The sequence below is a fragment of the Daphnia pulex genome, chromosome 11, assembly GCF_021134715.1.
Source record: "Daphnia pulex isolate KAP4 chromosome 11, ASM2113471v1".
NCBI classification, from domain to species: Eukaryota; Metazoa; Arthropoda; class Branchiopoda; order Diplostraca; family Daphniidae; genus Daphnia; species Daphnia pulex.
In genome coordinates, this window is record NC_060027.1 from 5374616 (window position 1) to 5393441 (window position 18826).

At 40.1% G+C, this 18826-nt stretch overlaps 2 protein-coding genes across 17 annotated transcripts; one reads left to right on the forward strand and one right to left on the reverse strand.

Annotated features, from left to right (window-relative positions):
• The first annotated feature begins 243 nt into the window (after nucleotides 1-243).
• On the forward strand, nucleotides 244-7399 carry LOC124207053. Of its 2 annotated transcripts, XR_006879731.1 has the most exons (10): nucleotides 244-402; nucleotides 491-531; nucleotides 590-712; nucleotides 4916-5082; nucleotides 5147-5187; nucleotides 5246-5368; nucleotides 5426-5539; nucleotides 5600-5785; nucleotides 5851-5964; nucleotides 6023-7399. XR_006879731.1 is itself a non-coding variant. In XM_046604317.1 (9 exons), the coding sequence occupies exons 4-8, from the start codon at nucleotides 5048-5050 to the stop codon at nucleotides 5758-5760; spliced, it is 474 nt and encodes a 157-aa protein (XP_046460273.1). In that variant the 5' UTR covers nucleotides 244-402; nucleotides 491-531; nucleotides 590-712; nucleotides 4916-5047; the 3' UTR covers nucleotides 5761-5785; nucleotides 5851-7399. The 2 variants fall into 2 exon arrangements, 1 of the variants encoding a protein (XP_046460273.1); XM_046604317.1 differs by having other exon boundaries at nucleotides 5851-7399.
• Nucleotides 6527-13752, reverse strand: LOC124207051 (endophilin-A-like). Of its 15 annotated transcripts, none has more exons than XM_046604303.1 (15): nucleotides 13597-13752; nucleotides 11963-12103; nucleotides 11426-11494; nucleotides 11233-11335; nucleotides 11055-11168; nucleotides 10681-10814; nucleotides 10535-10607; nucleotides 10250-10252; nucleotides 9934-10002; nucleotides 9654-9754; nucleotides 9440-9543; nucleotides 8130-8266; nucleotides 7981-8070; nucleotides 7825-7907; nucleotides 6527-7753 (listed from the first exon to the last, which is right to left on the reverse strand). In XM_046604303.1, exons 2-15 carry the CDS (start codon nucleotides 12005-12007, stop codon nucleotides 7634-7636), a joined length of 1245 nt encoding a protein of 414 aa, XP_046460259.1. In that variant the 5' UTR covers nucleotides 12008-12103; nucleotides 13597-13752; the 3' UTR covers nucleotides 6527-7633. The 15 variants fall into 15 exon arrangements, with proteins under 15 accessions (XP_046460259.1, XP_046460260.1, XP_046460257.1 ...); XM_046604304.1 differs by having other exon boundaries at nucleotides 10538-10607; nucleotides 11055-11171; XM_046604301.1 differs by having other exon boundaries at nucleotides 11055-11171.
• Nucleotides 13753-18826: the final 5074 nt, after the last annotated feature.

Here is an 18826-nt window from a genome sequence, read left to right on the forward strand (position 1 = left end):
AAAATTTTAAGGCAAAATTACCTAAAACTATTAAACGCCAGCAAAGAATTTTACCAAGACAGAAGGAAAACAATCTTCGTCTGCAAAACCCTTCGTAGCCTCGGTGCAGTACAGTACTTTGTCCGCTAGAGGCACTACAATCGATACGGGAGCTCGGGGTCAGTAGGGATAGGGCTAAAAGGATAGCACAGCATCAACCAGTGGTCTTTGTCTATGGTTCTGTGTCTGGTGACAGTTGAAAAATAAGAACCTGGCAACGGTGGTCAAAAAGCGGGAAAAAAAACTGAGCAGACGACGTGGAAATTTCAGATTGAAACTAAAGCAAAATTTGCTACATTTTACAACTTTTAATCTAAACAATTGAATTGAAATGAGTGAATACCCGCCCTACCTCTGCCCATTGTAAGTTTAAAATTTAGGTTAGGATAGGTTAGGATAAATTTTACCTAGGGCCAATCATGTATCCCTTTCTCTGTGATCTTCCTTTCAGATGCGAGGAACACCACCACTATCTGACTGAAAACTGCCACAGTAAGTAAAATTACATTTTAATTTTTAAAAATTTAGTAATGTTAATAATTGTTTAAAGATGTAGAAGCTCAGGAGGAACAAGAAGAGGAGAACTCAGACGGGGAGCAAGATTTTGACTGGGAGGAAGAAGGTCACCAACAAGATTGGGGAGAAGAACTTTTCGATGTCAATTATCACTATGGTAAGTTTTAAAATTTGTTAAGCAAATCAGTGTGTAATAATATTTGTTGGGAATTTATTGCATCCCAACAGTGATCGACATTATTGCTACTGTTAATTCTGTGTAATTTGTAGGGACCTCAACAGAGGGCCCCGATTTTACCCTCTCTTCCCATTCAATCTATTGTTCCCTACCCTACTCAACCCTAAACCAACTATTGAAATACCAAAATGCTGTATTATACGGCAGTGTGAAATATAAGGACGAACTAGCAACAACAAAGGTGTCATCTCTTATCTCAATCTTGGAAGTTGAACGGTCGACACCGCCAACAAGAGTTCCATTTCCAACATGGTCCTTCGAACCGGAGTTTTCTCCAACCAGTGTTAAGTTAGTTTCGCTCTATCACACTCAAATCTTTCTCTCGTTATCTCCTTTTGCTTAATCATTGCCGCCATTTATCAAAGAAAATTGTGTTTAATTATGGCAGGTCAGTCATTTATTAGAATCTTTTTCTCTCCCTCTGAGTTTAACTTGTTCTCAGGGGTCTAGTAAGCAAATAGATCCCTTTAAACAGTAAATTATTTCTCTTCTCTCTCTTGAATTAAAGCTAAAATATTTCCTCAAAGTTTCTTAAAATTAGAATACGATTCCTAAATCATTTTTGAAGGGGGATTCTTTTCTTGTCACGCAAATTATCATCGCCTAAGTAAAATTATTCTCTCTTCCCTTTCAAAGAATTTTGTGGATATTGCCTTTCCATCTCTTAGATCGGGAAAAATCGGGAACTTCCCTACCTCTTTAACGTGTTCACCTCGTGTGAGCCTTAGGTGATATTCTCTCTCTATCTCTTGATACGCCTCCCGGCATTGTCAAAACGAATCTCAGCTGATTGGGTTCACTGCCCGTTCTTTAAAAATGGGATAACGCGGGAATCTCTTTCCTTTCAAGAATTTTTTTTGGGGGGGCTTGCTTCCCTACCTCTTAGATTGGGAAAACGCGGGAACTTCTCTAACCCTTCAATGAGTTCGCCTCGTGTGAGCCCCAGGGTGAAAAGACTTAAATAAATTATCGCTCTCTTTGCTATGGCCTTAGACCATTTCCCGAAAACAAATCTCTCTCATTTTTTTTAATTTGCATTGTTTGTTATTCAATCATTTGGGTAAATCTCTCTCTGTCTCAGAAGGCACAACGATCTCTCTAAATACGACAGAAAAATATTCTCTTTTTTGGGGGGCTAGGCCGGTTTCCCCTTTAAACTGGAAAAAACGCGGGAAAATTCTCTACCCTTTCAACGCGTTCGCCTCGTGTGCGCCTTAGGGTGATTAAAACTTGAATTTTTTTTCTCTCTCTCTATTTACAAAGGCCTTCCGCCATTTCGAAACAAATCTCGCGCTCTTACGCTCTCGCATTTTTTGTTTGCTTAAAGGGAAATCTTTCTCTTTTTCTGAGAAGGCACAAAGCGCCCTCTGAGCACAAAATTGGGAATTAGAAACCGCCGTCTTGCGGCAAAAACTCTTTAAATTCTCTTTCCTAAAAAATTGTTATTATGCCGTTTGTGGGATTGTAAGGAGCTAGAAAATTACCCTAGCTCCAAAATCATTCAGTTTTTGCAGATATCTTCACATAAAGGAATTCAAAGAAAGTGGAAAAGACAGCAGAATTTAATTCGGCACCACGAATCTCCGAAGACCGAGCAGAACAACAAACAAAAAGGCTAATCAACTTAATCAAAACATTAATTTAAACTAATTATCTTCTTTTCGTACTCTCAGCAGCTCCTTAGGAGCCACCTCCAACTCACAATGGCTCCAAATTACGCAAGAACTTTAATTAAAAAGCATATCACCCGTATCATTAACCTCGTCGAAACGTACAAATCAACAGAAATGACGTTGGAAGCGTTTATCGAAGTCGAAAAATTAGAAAAAAAGCTAGATGGATTCTACAAAACTTATGAGATATTCTCAAAAAGGGTCCAGGCTGAAATGTACAAAGAAGGCGAAGACCAAGAAGAGATCAATGCAGACATCGACACCATGTACCAAACAATGGACGATGTTATTGTCGCCAAAATTCACATCTTAAAGAAAAAACGAAGAGAATGGTTAGACAAACTCGAAAAGGAAGCAGATGACGAAGAATGGGAGAAGGACAGAGAAAGAATGCTCCAAATTCTCCAACACCAGGCAGCAACCCAAGCACAACTCAATCGGGACATAATCAGTCAGGTGATCGCAGCCATCTCAACAGCCTATTCAGTGCCCGTCGCTCCAGGAGATGTCAACTTATCACCAACAGCTTCTCAGGAGCCAGCTTCTCAAACAAATCCAGTAATAGAGTCAATTCTCAAAACCCTCTCAACATCTCAATTTGCAGCAGTATTAGTGCCAAACCCAACTCCACTAGAAGTGTCGTCGCTTACGACAACAAGCTGTAGTTTTCAAAACACCCCTTCATACCAGTCAAAAGAAAATATCCAGACGGAAGAAAAAGAGACTGGAACGGCCAGTCTCCCTCACCCACCGAAAAAAGGAGACTCACTCTCGGATTCTCCGGATGGGCCAGACGGATATCCCGACAAAAAAAGGTTTGAAAGGAACGAAATAAAAGAAAATAATTCCTTTGTTTCAAAGTTAGAAAACTCAGCAAAACTGGATGGAGCAGAAAAAATCACATCATCGAACGCGAAAAGTTGCTACAGCGACCAAAACGTCAAATCAGCCCAGTCAAAAGAAGTCCCGATGGAAAAGGAGCCTGGAACAGCCAGTCTCCAACAACGACCAAAAAAAGGGCTATCAATCTCAGATATTCCGGTCAAATCCAGTGGAAACAAAGACGAAAAAAGGTTTGAAGACGAGCTGAAAGCAACTAACCTCAAATTTGCAAACTTAGATGGTGTAGATGCAATGGAGTCCAAAAATCTCTTGAGCTCCTCTAGCAACGAAAAAACTGCTTGCACACTCAATATTCAAGAAGCTCCAGCTACTCCGGCAGAAGCTCCTCGTCCTCTCATTATTCTAGAAGCTCCAGCTACTCCGGCAGAAGCTCCTGGTACTCTCAATCTTCAAAAAGCTCCAGCCAATCCGGCAGAAGCTCCTCACTCTCTTAGTCATCAAGAAACTCCTACTTATCAAGCAGAAGTTCCTGACACATTCAATTGTCTAAAAACTAAAGATTCAATTATTAGGATTCCGCCAGCCGGCTCCAAAGAAAAGGATATTCCTACCTTTCTTTTTTTCCCCTCGGGAAGGCCAGCTGCATCGCTGGAAACACTTAACTCTTTTCCGAGTCAACTTAAACAAACCAACTTCTCTTCTTCTGGAAATTTATCATCGTCGCCAGAAATCCAGGAAGCTTCGAAAGAAAATCCTCAAGAAGCCGCTGCATTTGTCAATTCAACAAACGTAGAAAGCAACCAAGAAATCATTCCGAAGTTCAGATCGCCGTGCAGTCAAGCAGCAATTCTTCCGGAATTGGCCAATCAACAAAACTCAATGAAACGGAAGCGCTTGGAGCCAGTAAAACCAGCTCCTAAACGCATCTCAAGGTTACCAAGTATAGAAGAACATCTCATCAACCAGTTGCTGTTCTCTTATTCGTTAACCCAGGTACCAAACAAAATCGTTTCACATCTTCTAAAAAATATTCTTGTGTTAAAGGACATTGAAGAAGATTCCAACACACACCAATCGGTATGGGATCCTGGTGGCAAACTTCCAAAGAGTCAGCCAACTCTCAATCGGAATCAAATGGAATGGACAATTAACTGAATCCGTAGCCAGTCAACGAAACAGCTCCTCGTAATCCAGGCCATCCGGCCATCCTTCTTCAACCGCATTCTCAGATCTCTAATCCAACGGATATCAAGTCGATCAGGATGTCGAGCCAATTGAACGGGCTCTACTGGGGAGTGTGTTGGGAATTTATTGCATCCCAACAGTGATCGACATTATTGCTACTGTTAATTCTGTGTAATTTGTAGGGACCTCAACAGAGGGCCCCGATTTTACCCTCTCTTCCCATTCAATCTATTGTTCCCTACCCTACTCAACCCTAAACCAACTATTGAAATACCAAAATGCTGTATTATACGGCAGTGTGAAATATAAGGACGAACTAGCAACAACAAAGGTGTCATCTCTTATCTCAATCTTGGAAGTTGAACGGTCGACACCGCCAACAAGAGTTCCATTTCCAACAATATTACCAAAAATTCTACAGGAGATGAAATTCAATGTTCAAGTGAAGAAAAAAACTAAGCAGACGACGTCGAAATTTCAGATTGAAAAAAAAAAGCAAAATTCTGTGTCTCTAAATCTCTAAATCTGTCTCTAAATCAACTAGTCAATTGAAATGAGTGACATATACGCTCCTTACATGTGCACTGAGTAAGTATAAAATTTATAAATTTTACCTCGGGCCAATAATGTAGTTCTGTGATCTTCCTTTCAGATGTGATGAGTGGCATCCCCACCTGACAGAACAATGTCCGAGTAAGTAAAATTAGATTTTACTTTTTTTTAATTTAATTATGTTAATAATTGTTTACAGACGTGCAAACTCATGAGGGAGAAGAAGAAATCAATTCTGATGGTGAACAGAACTTCGATTGGGGGGAGGATGGTGTCCAACAAAACTGGGATGAAGAAACGGAAGATTTTGATCATTACTATGGTAAGTTTTAAGATTTGATTCATAAGTGTGTGTAATAATTTTACCAAATTTCTGCAGGTGATGATATTGTTGTAGAAGATTTCAGCGATGATGGGTTAGGAGACGTTGAAACTTCTTTTTCGACAATTGATCTGGACAGTGAAGAGGATGAGGATTTGGATTTTGTTGAAGGTAAATTTTTATTTCAAATTATTATTGTTTAATACTAATTTTTATCTGTTATAATTTAAGAGGAGGAAATAAAAAGGAAACGAATGAGCGACGGAGAAGGGCCGCAATTTAAACGGCCAAAACAACTCAAGATGAAGAGGAGGAAGAAAATTCCGATGGTGAGCAGAATTTTGACTGGGGAGATGAGAGTCATCAACAAGATTTTGGAGACGAAACCTTAGACCTCGATGCTCGATCATCACTATGGTAAGTTTTAAAATTTGTTAAGCAAGTCATAAGTGTGTGTAATAATGTTACCAAAAATTCTGCAGGTGATGAAATTGCTCAAGATGCTTTCAGTGATGATGACGGGTTGGCAGACCTAGACATTTCTTTTTCTTCTACAATTGATCTCACAATGGACGAGGAAATTAATTTGGTTGAAGGTAAATTTTAATTTAAAATTATTATTGTTAAAAACTAATTTTTATGTTTGAATTTAAGAGGAGGACAAGAAGAGAAGAATGAGTGATGGTGATGTCCCGATGCAATTTAAACGGCAAAAACTACACTAGTAGCCTACTGCTACAACTGTAGTAGTTTTCTACCATTCCGTTGAGAAAAGACATTACCCTAATCCCCTCAGAAATTCCATTGTTTTTGTGTTTTTTCTTTCTCTCTCTTTTTTCACTACTAAATCATTTTCTCTCAATAAACTTGTACTTTCTACCATTATTGTTAAATCAAATTTTGAGTTTAAAGAAACTTTTGAAAAACAATTTCTCCCTTGTCTCCTTTTGGTCCAATCGGCTTTTTTTCTTTGAAGAACTCGCAATTAGATGTATTATTTTAATGCCTTGTATGAAATTACAAATGAGTTTCAAATAGTAAATAACATGTAGGCCTATGCAATAAAGTGGTTCTATATTTTTAGTGTGCTACTTAAACATTTTTCTCGAGTTTCAGTTCGTTACTCATTTAAGATATTTGAATTATACATAATATGAATTATCTATCTAAATCAAAAAATTTATTCAATTGCATCACTACAACTGCAGTTGAAAGAGATAAGACCTATCACGATAATACCCAGTTAGTATTCAACGACAAAAGTTATGGTAATTCACTAATTCGTTGACAATTGCCAAAACTACATTTAGTTTATCAAATTATGTCGTCACCAGCTTTTATTAGTTCCGCTACAGCTTTAAGCAATCGAAGCAATCTCACAGAAAAAATTCCTTGGATTTACCCGTGGCATGCCCAAATGTTCAGAATTTTAGTTAGAAAGTTTGACCATTATACTCGGATTAGTCTCCAATAAATAAAGATTTGAACTATTAGACAGACGCATAAACACGATAAAAACATTTTTAAACAACGGCCTTTTAATCACACAACAACATTCTTTTTCTTACTAAGTACAAGAAATTTAGAGAATAAGATTCAAAATACAGAAGATGGTGGATTCTTAATTGTACAACGGTATTACAGCGTTGTAGCTGATTATGAGTAGAGAGTACAGTTACCATATTATGCTTGTAAACGACGGAAAGAGAAATGTTTGCCAAACAAGAAAAGGTGATAATGTAGTAGTTATTAACTCCAAACTAAATTAGAAGTAGACTGCGATAAACTGGTTAGAAGTATATATTCCCAGAGCAGGAGGATAGGAAAAGAAGAGAAACATAAAGACGGGGAGAGAAGACAGAGAGTAAAACATTTAGTCAGAAATCAGAAATCGGATAAGCCAACATTCCGAACCCGAATAACACTCAGAAATTTGTAATTTTTTATTTAACACGTGATGTAAAAATTGATACGATCCCGGATGCTAAATTTAATGAAGCAAGAACACAACTTCTGATCTTCATAACAAAAGAGCAAACCAAATATTTAATACAACCCGGATGCTAAGTGTTTTTCTTCTTTTTTTTTGTGTTTTTTCTTTTTTTTTATGTTTGGTATTCTTCAACAGAAGTAGTGAATATTAGCAGAAATCCTACCCAAGAAAACCGTAAATCTCACTTTCGGCATAATCGGCTCAGCATTCTGTATCCTTCACCATCCATCGCTCACAGATTTTATTTTACTTATTTCCCTTTCTTTATATAATTAGGGCAGCGGCACCGTCACCTGCACGTAATTGACTGGGAAGAATCCCGTCTTACCATTGACGCTGCCTTCGAACCAGTTCTCATCAATACGACTCGTGAGAGTGATACAGTCTCCTTCCTAAAACAGAAAATGGCAGTTGTTAATATCCGAGAAATATTTTTTGTTTCTTTGTTGTTATGCATCCATACCTTGAAACCCAGTTCACCAGGGTTTTCAGGATCAAAATCGTAAACAGCCGTAGCGCTAGGTTGTGGCCTAGAGTTCGGACGCCCTGTCACAATTGGATTACACATTTCAAAAATCAGTTTTCCTAATCGAACCCAGTGCTATAAATTGAGAAATACCTTGTGCGGCTGACGCATTCTGACCAAACGGATCCCAACCAGGGGCAGAGCTGGGAGACACTGCGCTAGGTGTTTTGGCATTATTCATGCCTAAGAATAAATTGATATTTAGGAAAACTTTGAGTCTTAACTTTTAAACTTCAGAATACCATTCAATCCATCCGTAAGACTTGATGGTGTAGTACGGCCAGTTGACGACATCATTTCTCCGCCCATCGACATAGGCAAATCAGCCAACGTTTTGGGGATAAATTCCTTGCGAGGCTTGCTTGCCGCTTCGTTCCGTCTAAAGTAAAAATAAATAAAATAAAGGTGAACATATTTATAGTCTAAACTAGTAACTTGAGCCCGGTCGAGACCGGGAACTTAGGTCTAGCTTAAAGTCGGAATCATTTTCTACTTTTTTTTAAAGCAAGGAGTGTTGCACGTAAACAGCGCCAGACGTAACCATGTGTAATTTTGTTTGGCAACGTCCGTTTCTTCATAGGTAGCTGCCTGGTGATAGCAATTCGTGTTATTTAACAAATGTAATATTATTGCGAGTAATTAATTTCCTATGATTATTTCCCAGGTTATTAAGCAAAATGGGTAAAAAATAAGTTTTGATCATTTACTGCTAAATTCTCTTGGGCCGTTGCCCATCTGCCCGTGCCAATGTTATCGTAGAAAATCTGCCCAGGCTTCCCAGACAAAAGAATTGTTTTTTCTTGCGTAGTGATAGGCTCTTCTATTGTTGTTATTTCGATAATTATTCGTTTTCTGCCTGCCGATTGGGCGATTGGAATTCAATTGATTTTTTTAATTAAATTCGATTAAATGTTTATTTGAATGTAATCTTTTTATAAGAAAGATATGTCCGTTTACCATCTGCCCGCCAATTTTTCTCGTTGAAAAATCTGCCCGTGCCAAGTCAACAGATTTTTATTTTCTACCTATATTTTTAAATTTTAAATCATTCCGTGGATAAATCGTCCAAAGTTATTTCGCCCGTGGGTTCCTATTCGTTATTCTACCCGCCAATAAATACGTTTTCACGTGAAAAATAATAACATTAATTGCTAAACTGTAAATAAGACGGGACTTGATCTGAGGGGAAATCTATGGTGGGGGCGGAAATCAGTATCCTTCGAACAGAAATACCGATTTGAATTTGGTGCTATTTGACATATCGATATTTGCGGCGTAGAAATCGATGCCACGTACTGCGTTGTGAGTGTGAGCCAGTACCCACCCTTCTTTTTGCAACGGCGCGGAAATTTACCCCATTGTCTTTCCCCCCTTTCCCCTTTGCAGCGACCCCCCTATTTGACCATCAGCAAGGAGGGTGAAAACCTGCGGCGGTTTTCACCCCTCTTGATGGGCGACTGGACTGACCAATCACAGCGTGCTCTCATTGGGACAGACACAGGCTCCTCCCAAAAAAGCTTGTTCTTTTATTATATATGGATGTTAGAATTACTTGTCGTGAAGTGTTTCCGTTAGCACTTTCAAAATATCCGTACACTGTTTGTGATACTCGAGTAGTCCTTCGGCAAAGAAAGCCAACTGCGCAATTTGCTCGACCTGCACAATTAACAAAAATAATAAACGAAATGGAAAAAAAAAAATAATCTCAAAGTTTCCAAATACACAAATTGAGCATCAACACGAATCAACAAAATACGACAACTCACGTCATTATCTAGAATGTTATGCATTCCCATTTGGGCCAGATGAAGAGACTCGGCAAATTTTTCTTCTGCTTGGCGAATTTCATCCTCGGTCACTGACGAGCCTTTAGAAAAATAAAGTTAATGTTAGATAAAATAAGAAGTTTGTAATGTTATTGACGGCACACATATACGTAAAGCATTAACAGCTAGCGTGCACGTTATTTTAGAAAAAAAGAAAAAAAAAGACAATAAAGGCAAAAAGCCTTCTAGACAGAAGCGGAGCTGATTAATGAGTGAATACCAGTGCCCCGATAGGGTGAGGGAGAACGTGCAGGGCTCCCATAAGGACTGCTGGATTGCAGGTTACCGCCTTGAGATTTGAATATCGTTTTAAAAAAAGTAGTGTCACATTGCCAAAATTGGCTTCATTTTGTACATGATCGCATTCATATTTTAGGTGACACAGCACAGATAAAAGAAAATCACACCAAAAGCGGAATATTTCGAGAAAACAGTGCAACCATCGAAGACATTCGTTAGTAACGCTGCTATGACAGTCTAACAGGAAAATTGATCCATGCTAAGAAAACCGTGGTAAATAGTGTAATTATTCTTACCCGCTGAAAAAGGACGACGTCAAGGAACGCAGCATACGTGTAAAGCGGATCAAATAATTTAAAAAAAAAAAAAACAGAGATGAATGAGAAATGTAATCAAATCTAGTTTTAATTAAATAACTAGATCATTTCGCTGAATCTAAAGATTATTTCGGTCATTGCAAGTTTGTATATTAGTAAGAGCAATGAGGGAAAAAAGTGTAAACCTACGTTAGACCCGAAAGAAGCATGATCAAATTAGCATAATTAGTTTAGAAATAGAGCGAGTCGGTACAACGGTACTACTACCTCCTTTAGTCTGCTTGCGTTTTTTACAATCAAAGTCCAAGCGTCGTCCATGCAGCTTCTTGCGATGATGCTGTGGGAAAGGAAAAGCCAGTTCCAAAGTAAGTTATTGCACTTGCGTCAACATCATTTGATTATACCCTTACCAAAACTTCTTTCAAGTCTTTGCTTTGCAAATGGTGCAGTGGTTCCAGGAAGTTTTGCTTGACGTTATCATCCAGAGCGTATTTGACGTCGGCCAACTGCTTCATTGTTTCACCAGATTCAATGAGTGCAGCGCCTATTATCATCAGATCCACCCCCATCCGGTGATCACAGATAAATATCAGGCAGTAAAGGAAGAAAGGAGGCAAAAAAAAGTATATGAATTCGGTTGGGGAAAAAATAAAATAGATCTTGGGAGGAGCCAAGGCCAACGGAAACCCGGAGACTATCGATCGGTTTCCTCTTTAGCGACACAGCCAATCGATAATATCCGATGAACAATTGAATGAACAAAAATAGAAATGTGTTCACGCACCGAAAACGGATTCTTCGCCTAGTTTGCGTCCATATGCCGACATGGTCTCCCCTAGGGTTCCCTCCGGCTGTGGGTAGGTGGCAGCTTTGGCTTGACCACTTAGTTTGCTTATTCCTGCTGGTCAACGATCTTGACATTAGTACGAAACGGCATGGCTTGTTAAATCATTAAGAATTACCTTTGACTGCGGCCATCTTAGCCCGGGCAGTAGGATTGGGCTGCAAAAACTCTTTCGTCTTCATTTGGAGCTCCTCCACTAGTTCATAAGTAACATCAGTTTTCTGTGTGTCGAGAAAAGTCAAAGTGAAAACAAAACAAAAGTTAAACGTTAACACTATCGTCCAAAAAATGAAACATTCAATCATCATTACCCTCTCCATTTCGACGAAGTCATCGTCCATTTTGGTGCCTTCTGCGGCACCCATCTTCTCCGTGACATACTATTCAATTGACAAGGAAAATTAGAGCAAAAATGGTAGATAACATGAGACGACAAAATCAAAATTACAAGAAAACGAACGGAGGTGTGGGCACATGCAATTTCGTCATGTCGGATTTAATAGGAGGAATCAAAACTTGTAAGTCATAGAACAAGACCGCCCATGCATTATTCTCTTGTCCAGCGTTGTTTTCAATCGGTTTTCTTGCAACCACTCAACCTCCCACTATTTGAACCGACTGCGTCAAACCGATATCTTCTTCACGGTCTGTGAATCTCAAATTCATTCAGCTCTACGATTTTAAATCCAATCTCAAGTCCAGCCTCAAACAAAAAGTTTCCGACATGAGAAGAAGGCGACCCAAAAGGAATAAGGAGTGGGGAGTAGGAGAAACCACGGATCGATGAAGAAAAAGAACATGGAGAGCGCGGGGGTGTGTAAAATCAATACAGTATACACAGAACATACTTGGTTGGCTTTATTGATCTGTTTCTTGAGACCGGCGAACGCCATGATGCTTTCGGTTTTGGGGTTGGCCTTTCTGGATTCCTCCTTTTAGATTCCAACTGAATGAAGCACTACTGACGTGTCCCAGTATTTGGCATCCACCTGCTCATCAGAATAACAAAATGGAAATCACGGTGAACAATAAGAAATCACTAGACACAATTTTCTAGAATTAAGTTCATTGGTATAAACTTGTTTTCAAATCGAGCGCCATTTTTATTGATTTTTCCAGACACGCTTAAGAATCGATAGCTAGACACAAATTCGATTATCGTTCACCATCTGGGCTGAAGGGAAGAAAAACTGACTTTCAGCTCGATGGCAGTAGTATGCATCAGCAAAGTTATTGATTGATACTGGCACAGACGTACCCCTAACCCTTACCCCCCGCTACCTCGGCACACAAACAGAGCAGTGGGAGTCGTCGATAGCGTTTACCCACACACTCGCCACCGTGAACATATCGACGCAGTTGTTTTCTTTTTTGTTTGTTTTATCGACAACGAATATAAGAGTTACTGCTAAAACGAAAGTAACAAATATGAACCGAATAAGTACCGCTAGGAAGTGGAACAGGCCAGCCGACGTAACGGATCTTGAGTACCGGTCGAACGAGAAGAGTAGCCGTTGCCAAAATGACAATTGGAAACGAAAGAACATGACGAGGCGCACGCGCCCGACGCGATTGCAATTGCAAACTTGAACCTATCTCTCCATTACGAGTTTCATCGACTGTCTGATTCTCCGGTTGTTAACGACGGCAATCGGGCATGGTCAACATCTTTTGTTTTTCTTTTTACCCCCCAACGAATAGCAGACGGAAAGAAAAAGGAAAGCAAAAGTGAAATACACGGGGCGTTTTACTTTTGCTTGTATGGAGGAGAATTCTTCCGATTTTTTTATCATTTCCATCCAGAGAAAGAGAGTGGGAGGGAAATGTAGAATTTGTTATTTCTAGTTCCAAATATGGAATCCAACCACGGCCTTTCGATAACAAATATCGACCTTCTTCTTCTTGTGTATCTCTTTTGAATTTGGTTTGGGCAGGGATAGAGAGACTTGACCGTTATGGAATGAGGTGGGACGAGCGAAACAGTAGACGTATACGTAAGATACCCATAAAAGGCTTTCAGAAAAGAAGAAAAGAAAGTCAATGTGGTGGATGCTAGTAGTGTGGGTGAACAAGTCCCCCCGGAGAACGGCCGTTTTGAACCATTATACGAGAGAGAGAGAGCCATCTCTCATCTGTGTCTTTGTAGGGCGCGCGTCAACACTACCACTACTACTATACAACGGCACTTATGTATTCGCTGCTACGATATGACTAATCAATATTGCCCGTCTGGGCACCGATAAGAATCTAGACCCGATAAAATAACTTGGTTTGCTAACCTATTTGGAGAATTTGGGTACGATCTGACATCAGTGCGACGACTATATATAATCAAGTGGAATAAAAACAGATGGAGTGACTAAATCTTGATCCACCTGCAAATTGTCTGCATGCTAAAAGCCCAAGGCAAGAAATACCCAACGAGACAACAAGCAGACCTTGTCGTTATTTCATGAGACAACAATAAAACGGTCACACTTACTTGACTGTTGTTGTCTCGTTTACTTTAACTGGATCGAAGTATGATGGCACCGAATATTCACACTTTTTTCCCCAATCGAATGTCGAAGACCACAAGCGGGACTATTTCAGCACCGTCGACCGCTGCTTGACTGCAACTGCTGACGGCAAGGAGGAGTGGGTGGGGGGGAGGAGTCTGGCTGGCATACCGCGTTGCCAAATCGTGATAAGATTATTTTCGTAAGAGTCGGCGGAACACGGAGAATAAGACATGGAGGACGCGCTCACATCCCTTCTCACATGGAAAAATGTTACACTCGCTCGGTAAAAAGGGCGTCAACAATTGCTCACAGAGAAATTCTATTGGCTGTCGTTTAGATTTGCGTTCGGGCGTAGCGTGGGAAGGAAACCGCCGACACGAATTGAATCTGAGCACTTGCTAACGCCCATTTTCCACTTGGTCGAGACATGTTTCTGTACTCTTTCTCTCTTTGTCTGTGGTTCTAGACCCACGATCGATAATGCAGCAAGGCTCTGCAACTTGCATTCGTTTTTTTTTCTTGGAAAATAGCGGCGACTTGAGTGAAACTACTCTGCTTTAGAGTTTAGCCGTTTTCGATTTGGAACTCAATAAGCTAAAAGCGGCTGGAAGTGTTGGGGACAATTCTTTGGAAAAATACACAACTTAGTCTCACTTAAGCCGAGTAAACTGTTTCTTTTTATGTAATGGCAGCAATATTTTCAGCAATAGACGTGATCTAGCGACAACAATAAATTACAACTGTCACAAAACTAAATAGGCACCAAAATTAGCAGTCTCTAATTGGTAAGAAAATCGATAAGACCATTACAACTGAGAAGACTATAAGGGAGAAAACAATTTAATTGAATCCCTCCCACCCGGCTCGGCTTTGTAATCTGGATTTCAATATTTTAAAAACCACGGTAACTTTATTCGTTCGTTGTGTCAATCAACAAGGATGATTAATTTGAGTTTCAATTATTCTTACAGAACTCTTTATGAAACAACTGAATCAAAATGAGTATGGAATTATTAAATCGCTATAGATAAAATAGTGTAGATAAAATATTATTCATCTTTAACTTTAGACAAATGTTATCGATTTTAGATTTTTTAAAAATCGAATGATATCGCTGGCAAACGAATGTGAAATTTGTTTGACTATTTTCTTAAGGAGACTGAAAAAGGAGGGTATCTAGCGACAAAAATTGAAACTCCGTTGCACGGAGCCAATGAAAAAAACAGAACAATTTTTAAACAGAATCCTAAACTAAATGGTTACATAATAAAAAAAAATACTCATCAATGCAATAACAAACAAAAATTAAACTATTATTTAACAAATAATTTTTTTCTTTTTATTACAGCTTCTTGGCTTTATTTCTTATTTCTCGTCTTATGTCCTAATTCATTATAAATAATTACCACGTTTGATTAATAATTCACTGATGCTTCTTGAGTCTTGACTCGCCCTGATGCTTCAGACTCGACCTCCACCGTAATTAACAAAGGATTCTTAACTGAATGGTAGTCTCCCCATCAATGATTCGATTAATAGTTCAAATGTATTACGCCCATTAGAATTTTATTGGACATTTAGAGGAAGGGTTCGCGTAACGAAATAAACACAACAACACGCTCATCCTATGAAAACTAATGATCAGCATTCAAAATGTCACGTCCGTCAAAATTCCTCTTCACTCATCACCTGGCCTTTAGAAATTTCCGTTCGACTCTACAGTTTCAACCATTTTATTTTTTATTTTTCTTAAGATTCGGATGATTAAGCGCTATAGGTGGTTGCTAAAAACTCTAAATGTCTTTCTCGACCGTTCTCTGACGACACACTTACGCCTGAACGTAACCTTTTTATCCACACTGTCTGAAAGCATTTGACTGGTAATGTATAGAAACTAGAATTAACTCCTAATCGAAAAAAATGTTACAAAAAAAAGTAAAAACATTTAGTCATCTTTCCATAACATAATGAAAAATAGCTTGACGTTTCTTAGACTATTATTTAAAGCGACAAGATTGGAGTTGGTATACGACATTTAAAAAAGGTGATGAGTAAATGATGAAGCTATTTAAGTAGATATTTCGTTCAATTTTTGTTTCTCTTCAAGAGTCGGTTTTTGTATGGAGTGACGGTTAGCAATCGACGACATCGACCGACTCCCCTGCTGGCTGCGGTTGAATTGGATCTCGTAAGACATGAGGACGCATCTGCGTGTATAACATCCGACCACCGCCGTGCATAATATGCCTACGTATAGAGCTATTCTATCCAGGAAATGTGCTAGGTGCTAGGCGAATGTGTTGACACACTTCTTTGCATTTATACGGAGAGGAGAGACTATCAGTTTGAGAAAGTGCAACACATTTCCTCACTTTTCGTCGCCTTTTTCAACGCCTTTTTTTTTTCTTTCGTCTTTTCGTTCTCCCTAGCAAATTTTCAAAAGACGTCGAGGGAGTCGTTTCTGAATGCGAGAGACAGATTGAACGGAGCTGGTTGAGCTCCGATTCGCCTCGGCCGCCAGACAACATGTAATAGCTCTGCTGGCATTCGGCGAGAAAAGAGAGCGAAAGAGATTGAGCCCCCACCCGTTTTACCTCTCTTCGTCGTTTCGTCAGATCTTCTTTGTCTTATTTTTCGCCCATCGCGTCGTCTTCCTCATTCCGCCGCGTGTCCAAGTTGGGCCTCATCGCCAGCACCAGCAGTCGTTGATGAGTTTTCATCAACGACTGCTGATGAGAAGATGCCAAAGAAACGTCCAATTCTCATCCAGACGTCCAGGCTCTAATAAATGGGTGTCGCTCTGCCTTATATATTTCATCAAAGTTGGCATGTATACTCAAAAGAAAAGCACCCAACTATAAGACCCATCGATGGCGAGATCATGTTGCAGAGACCCACGTCGCTCCGCGTGATGTTTGCTTGCCCCAAACCATCAAGACGAATAAGCGGAGCGATACACATATCCACTTAGGTTTTTTATATTATTGTCTGCGCTAATCATAGTACACATGCACCTCGATGATGTCGTCAATGCTCCGCAAGAAATCCCGTTGCTTTTGTATAGATAGAGCTGTAGGATGTATAGCGCTCCGGCTCCCGGCCCGGGATTGGCGTTGTCTTTGCTTGTGTGTTCCTACTTAAGACCAGCATGTACTAAAGCGCATGTGGCGCGGCGGACCCTGTAGTCGCTTCTTTCTTTTTCTTTCTTTCTTTCTCTCTTTGCCATCACCGCTATATTTAAACATGCAACTACTATCAGTTTCACTGTGTCGCACTGTTGCAACTCCAGGGGGAAGACAAATCCGCTGACAGCCGAAAACAGCCAAGTTGTTAGATGTATCCGCACCGAAATTCGGGGAATAGTATAATAACACAAGAGAGAGTCGCTGCGCGAATAGCTAACAGTGCAACCGCGCTGGATGGTGATGGTGGTGTCTCCGCTGTATAGACATCTGAATGTTTTGTTGCAGTGCAAGTAGAGAGCTAGTAGACAAGCAAGCCAGCAGACGCCTGACGTCGTGATTACTCTGTGAACGAAGAAGGGGCTAGATACATATATGCCCAAGGTATATAATACATTGTTTTCCATCCCCCCGTTATGGCACCCAGCAGCATGCACTTCCGTCATATCCATTTTGTTTTTCTTCTCTTTTTTTCCTTTCTCATTTCATCTTTTTGGGGTTACTATTCTTTTTCTTTCTCTTTTATTCCATCTCTCTCTCTTTCTCTCGTTATTTGACGACGGCAAACCGTGTTCGCAGCCATCAGAGCACTTGTCTAACATCGTTTGCCCCGGCTGCATGGGGCTCGTAGAGAAAACTTCAACGTTCGCGCGCTCGCTCGCTCTCACGATGAGCACGTAATAGCAGCCAACAAGCCCTGTCATTTGATTCCCTTTGACCCAAAAAATATCAAGACACACACACATACACACAAGGAAATAGAAGAAGACAAAAAAAGCCAAACGATATAATATAAAAAGCTCAAACAGCAGATGCCTCGAGACAAAAAAGTAATATTAGGTTAGACGGTCGCAACTGTCACGGTCTCTTTCTCGTCTAGTCGCTCTCACATGTTCGCCTTTTCTAAATGATGATTGCCATCGTGTTAGTGTGCCGACGTATATATACAAACGTATCCCTTATAATAGCGCGCGGTTTGACAGCCCTACGGTGCGAGGTCTCCCGTTCTACAATTCATCTGGTACAGTACGTATATACGTACCTGAGCAGTGTTGGCGGGCAGCAATCACATCCGGCGCGGCCGCTAATGAGAATAACACGCCCAGATCATTTGTTTCACTTACCAGCCGTTTTATGCCAGGGCCTGTGCATTCAAAACGGCTCGCGTTGATTAAAACTCTGGTCGTTTTACATATGAGAATACGCCAGCGCCCTGTTGAAATTCATTGATTCTTCTACTATAGCCTCTGTATAATACCGTGGAGCCAACATCACGTAACGAATAATGAGATATTTTTGTATAAATCGTGGCCATGGAAAATGCCAACCGCGCCGAGTAGTAACAGGTGAACTACTAATTCAATCTGATAAGTAAATTCAATTCAATACTCTGTTGCGTGTAGAAAGAGACGTCCAATTTGCTAGGCACACTAGCTAGCACTAGCACGTTATTTTTCTTTCTTTTTCAAAAATATTTCCTAGGCGAAGATATTCACTTTGATCAATTTGGGCTCTCTAAAGTGTATACACGTACGTGTGAGACCAGCAATAGACGCAGAGTAGACGTCTCCTAATCGCAAGTGCAACCTTTGGCGCATTTCTTATTTTCGAACGGGATAACACGTCGACCTGTTCTATCGTCTGTGTATACGCCACCAGCCGGCCACGTCTACTTTATTATCCGCGTCCAGCAATAAGACGACAACGCTACGAGAAGTATATAACGAGTCACGTATGTACTAGATACTGCTGCTGCACCGTGTCACCTAATTAAATATCTCTAAAGATGATGCGTTCGTGATGATGCGCAGAAAACACACAGACGGCGATGACTAGAGATAGCATCTTGAGTCAATTCAATGCCCCCACCCAACATCCACTTCCGTCGTCTACCTCCCCATCCTTTGGCACACCTAATGAGCAAACTCGTTACATAAAGTCAGAAAAGAAAAAAAGATTTCGTTTCACCTAGGAAAATCGGGCGAATCCTCAACGCTTATTATTTGCTTTGTGCAATTCTGCCTATATT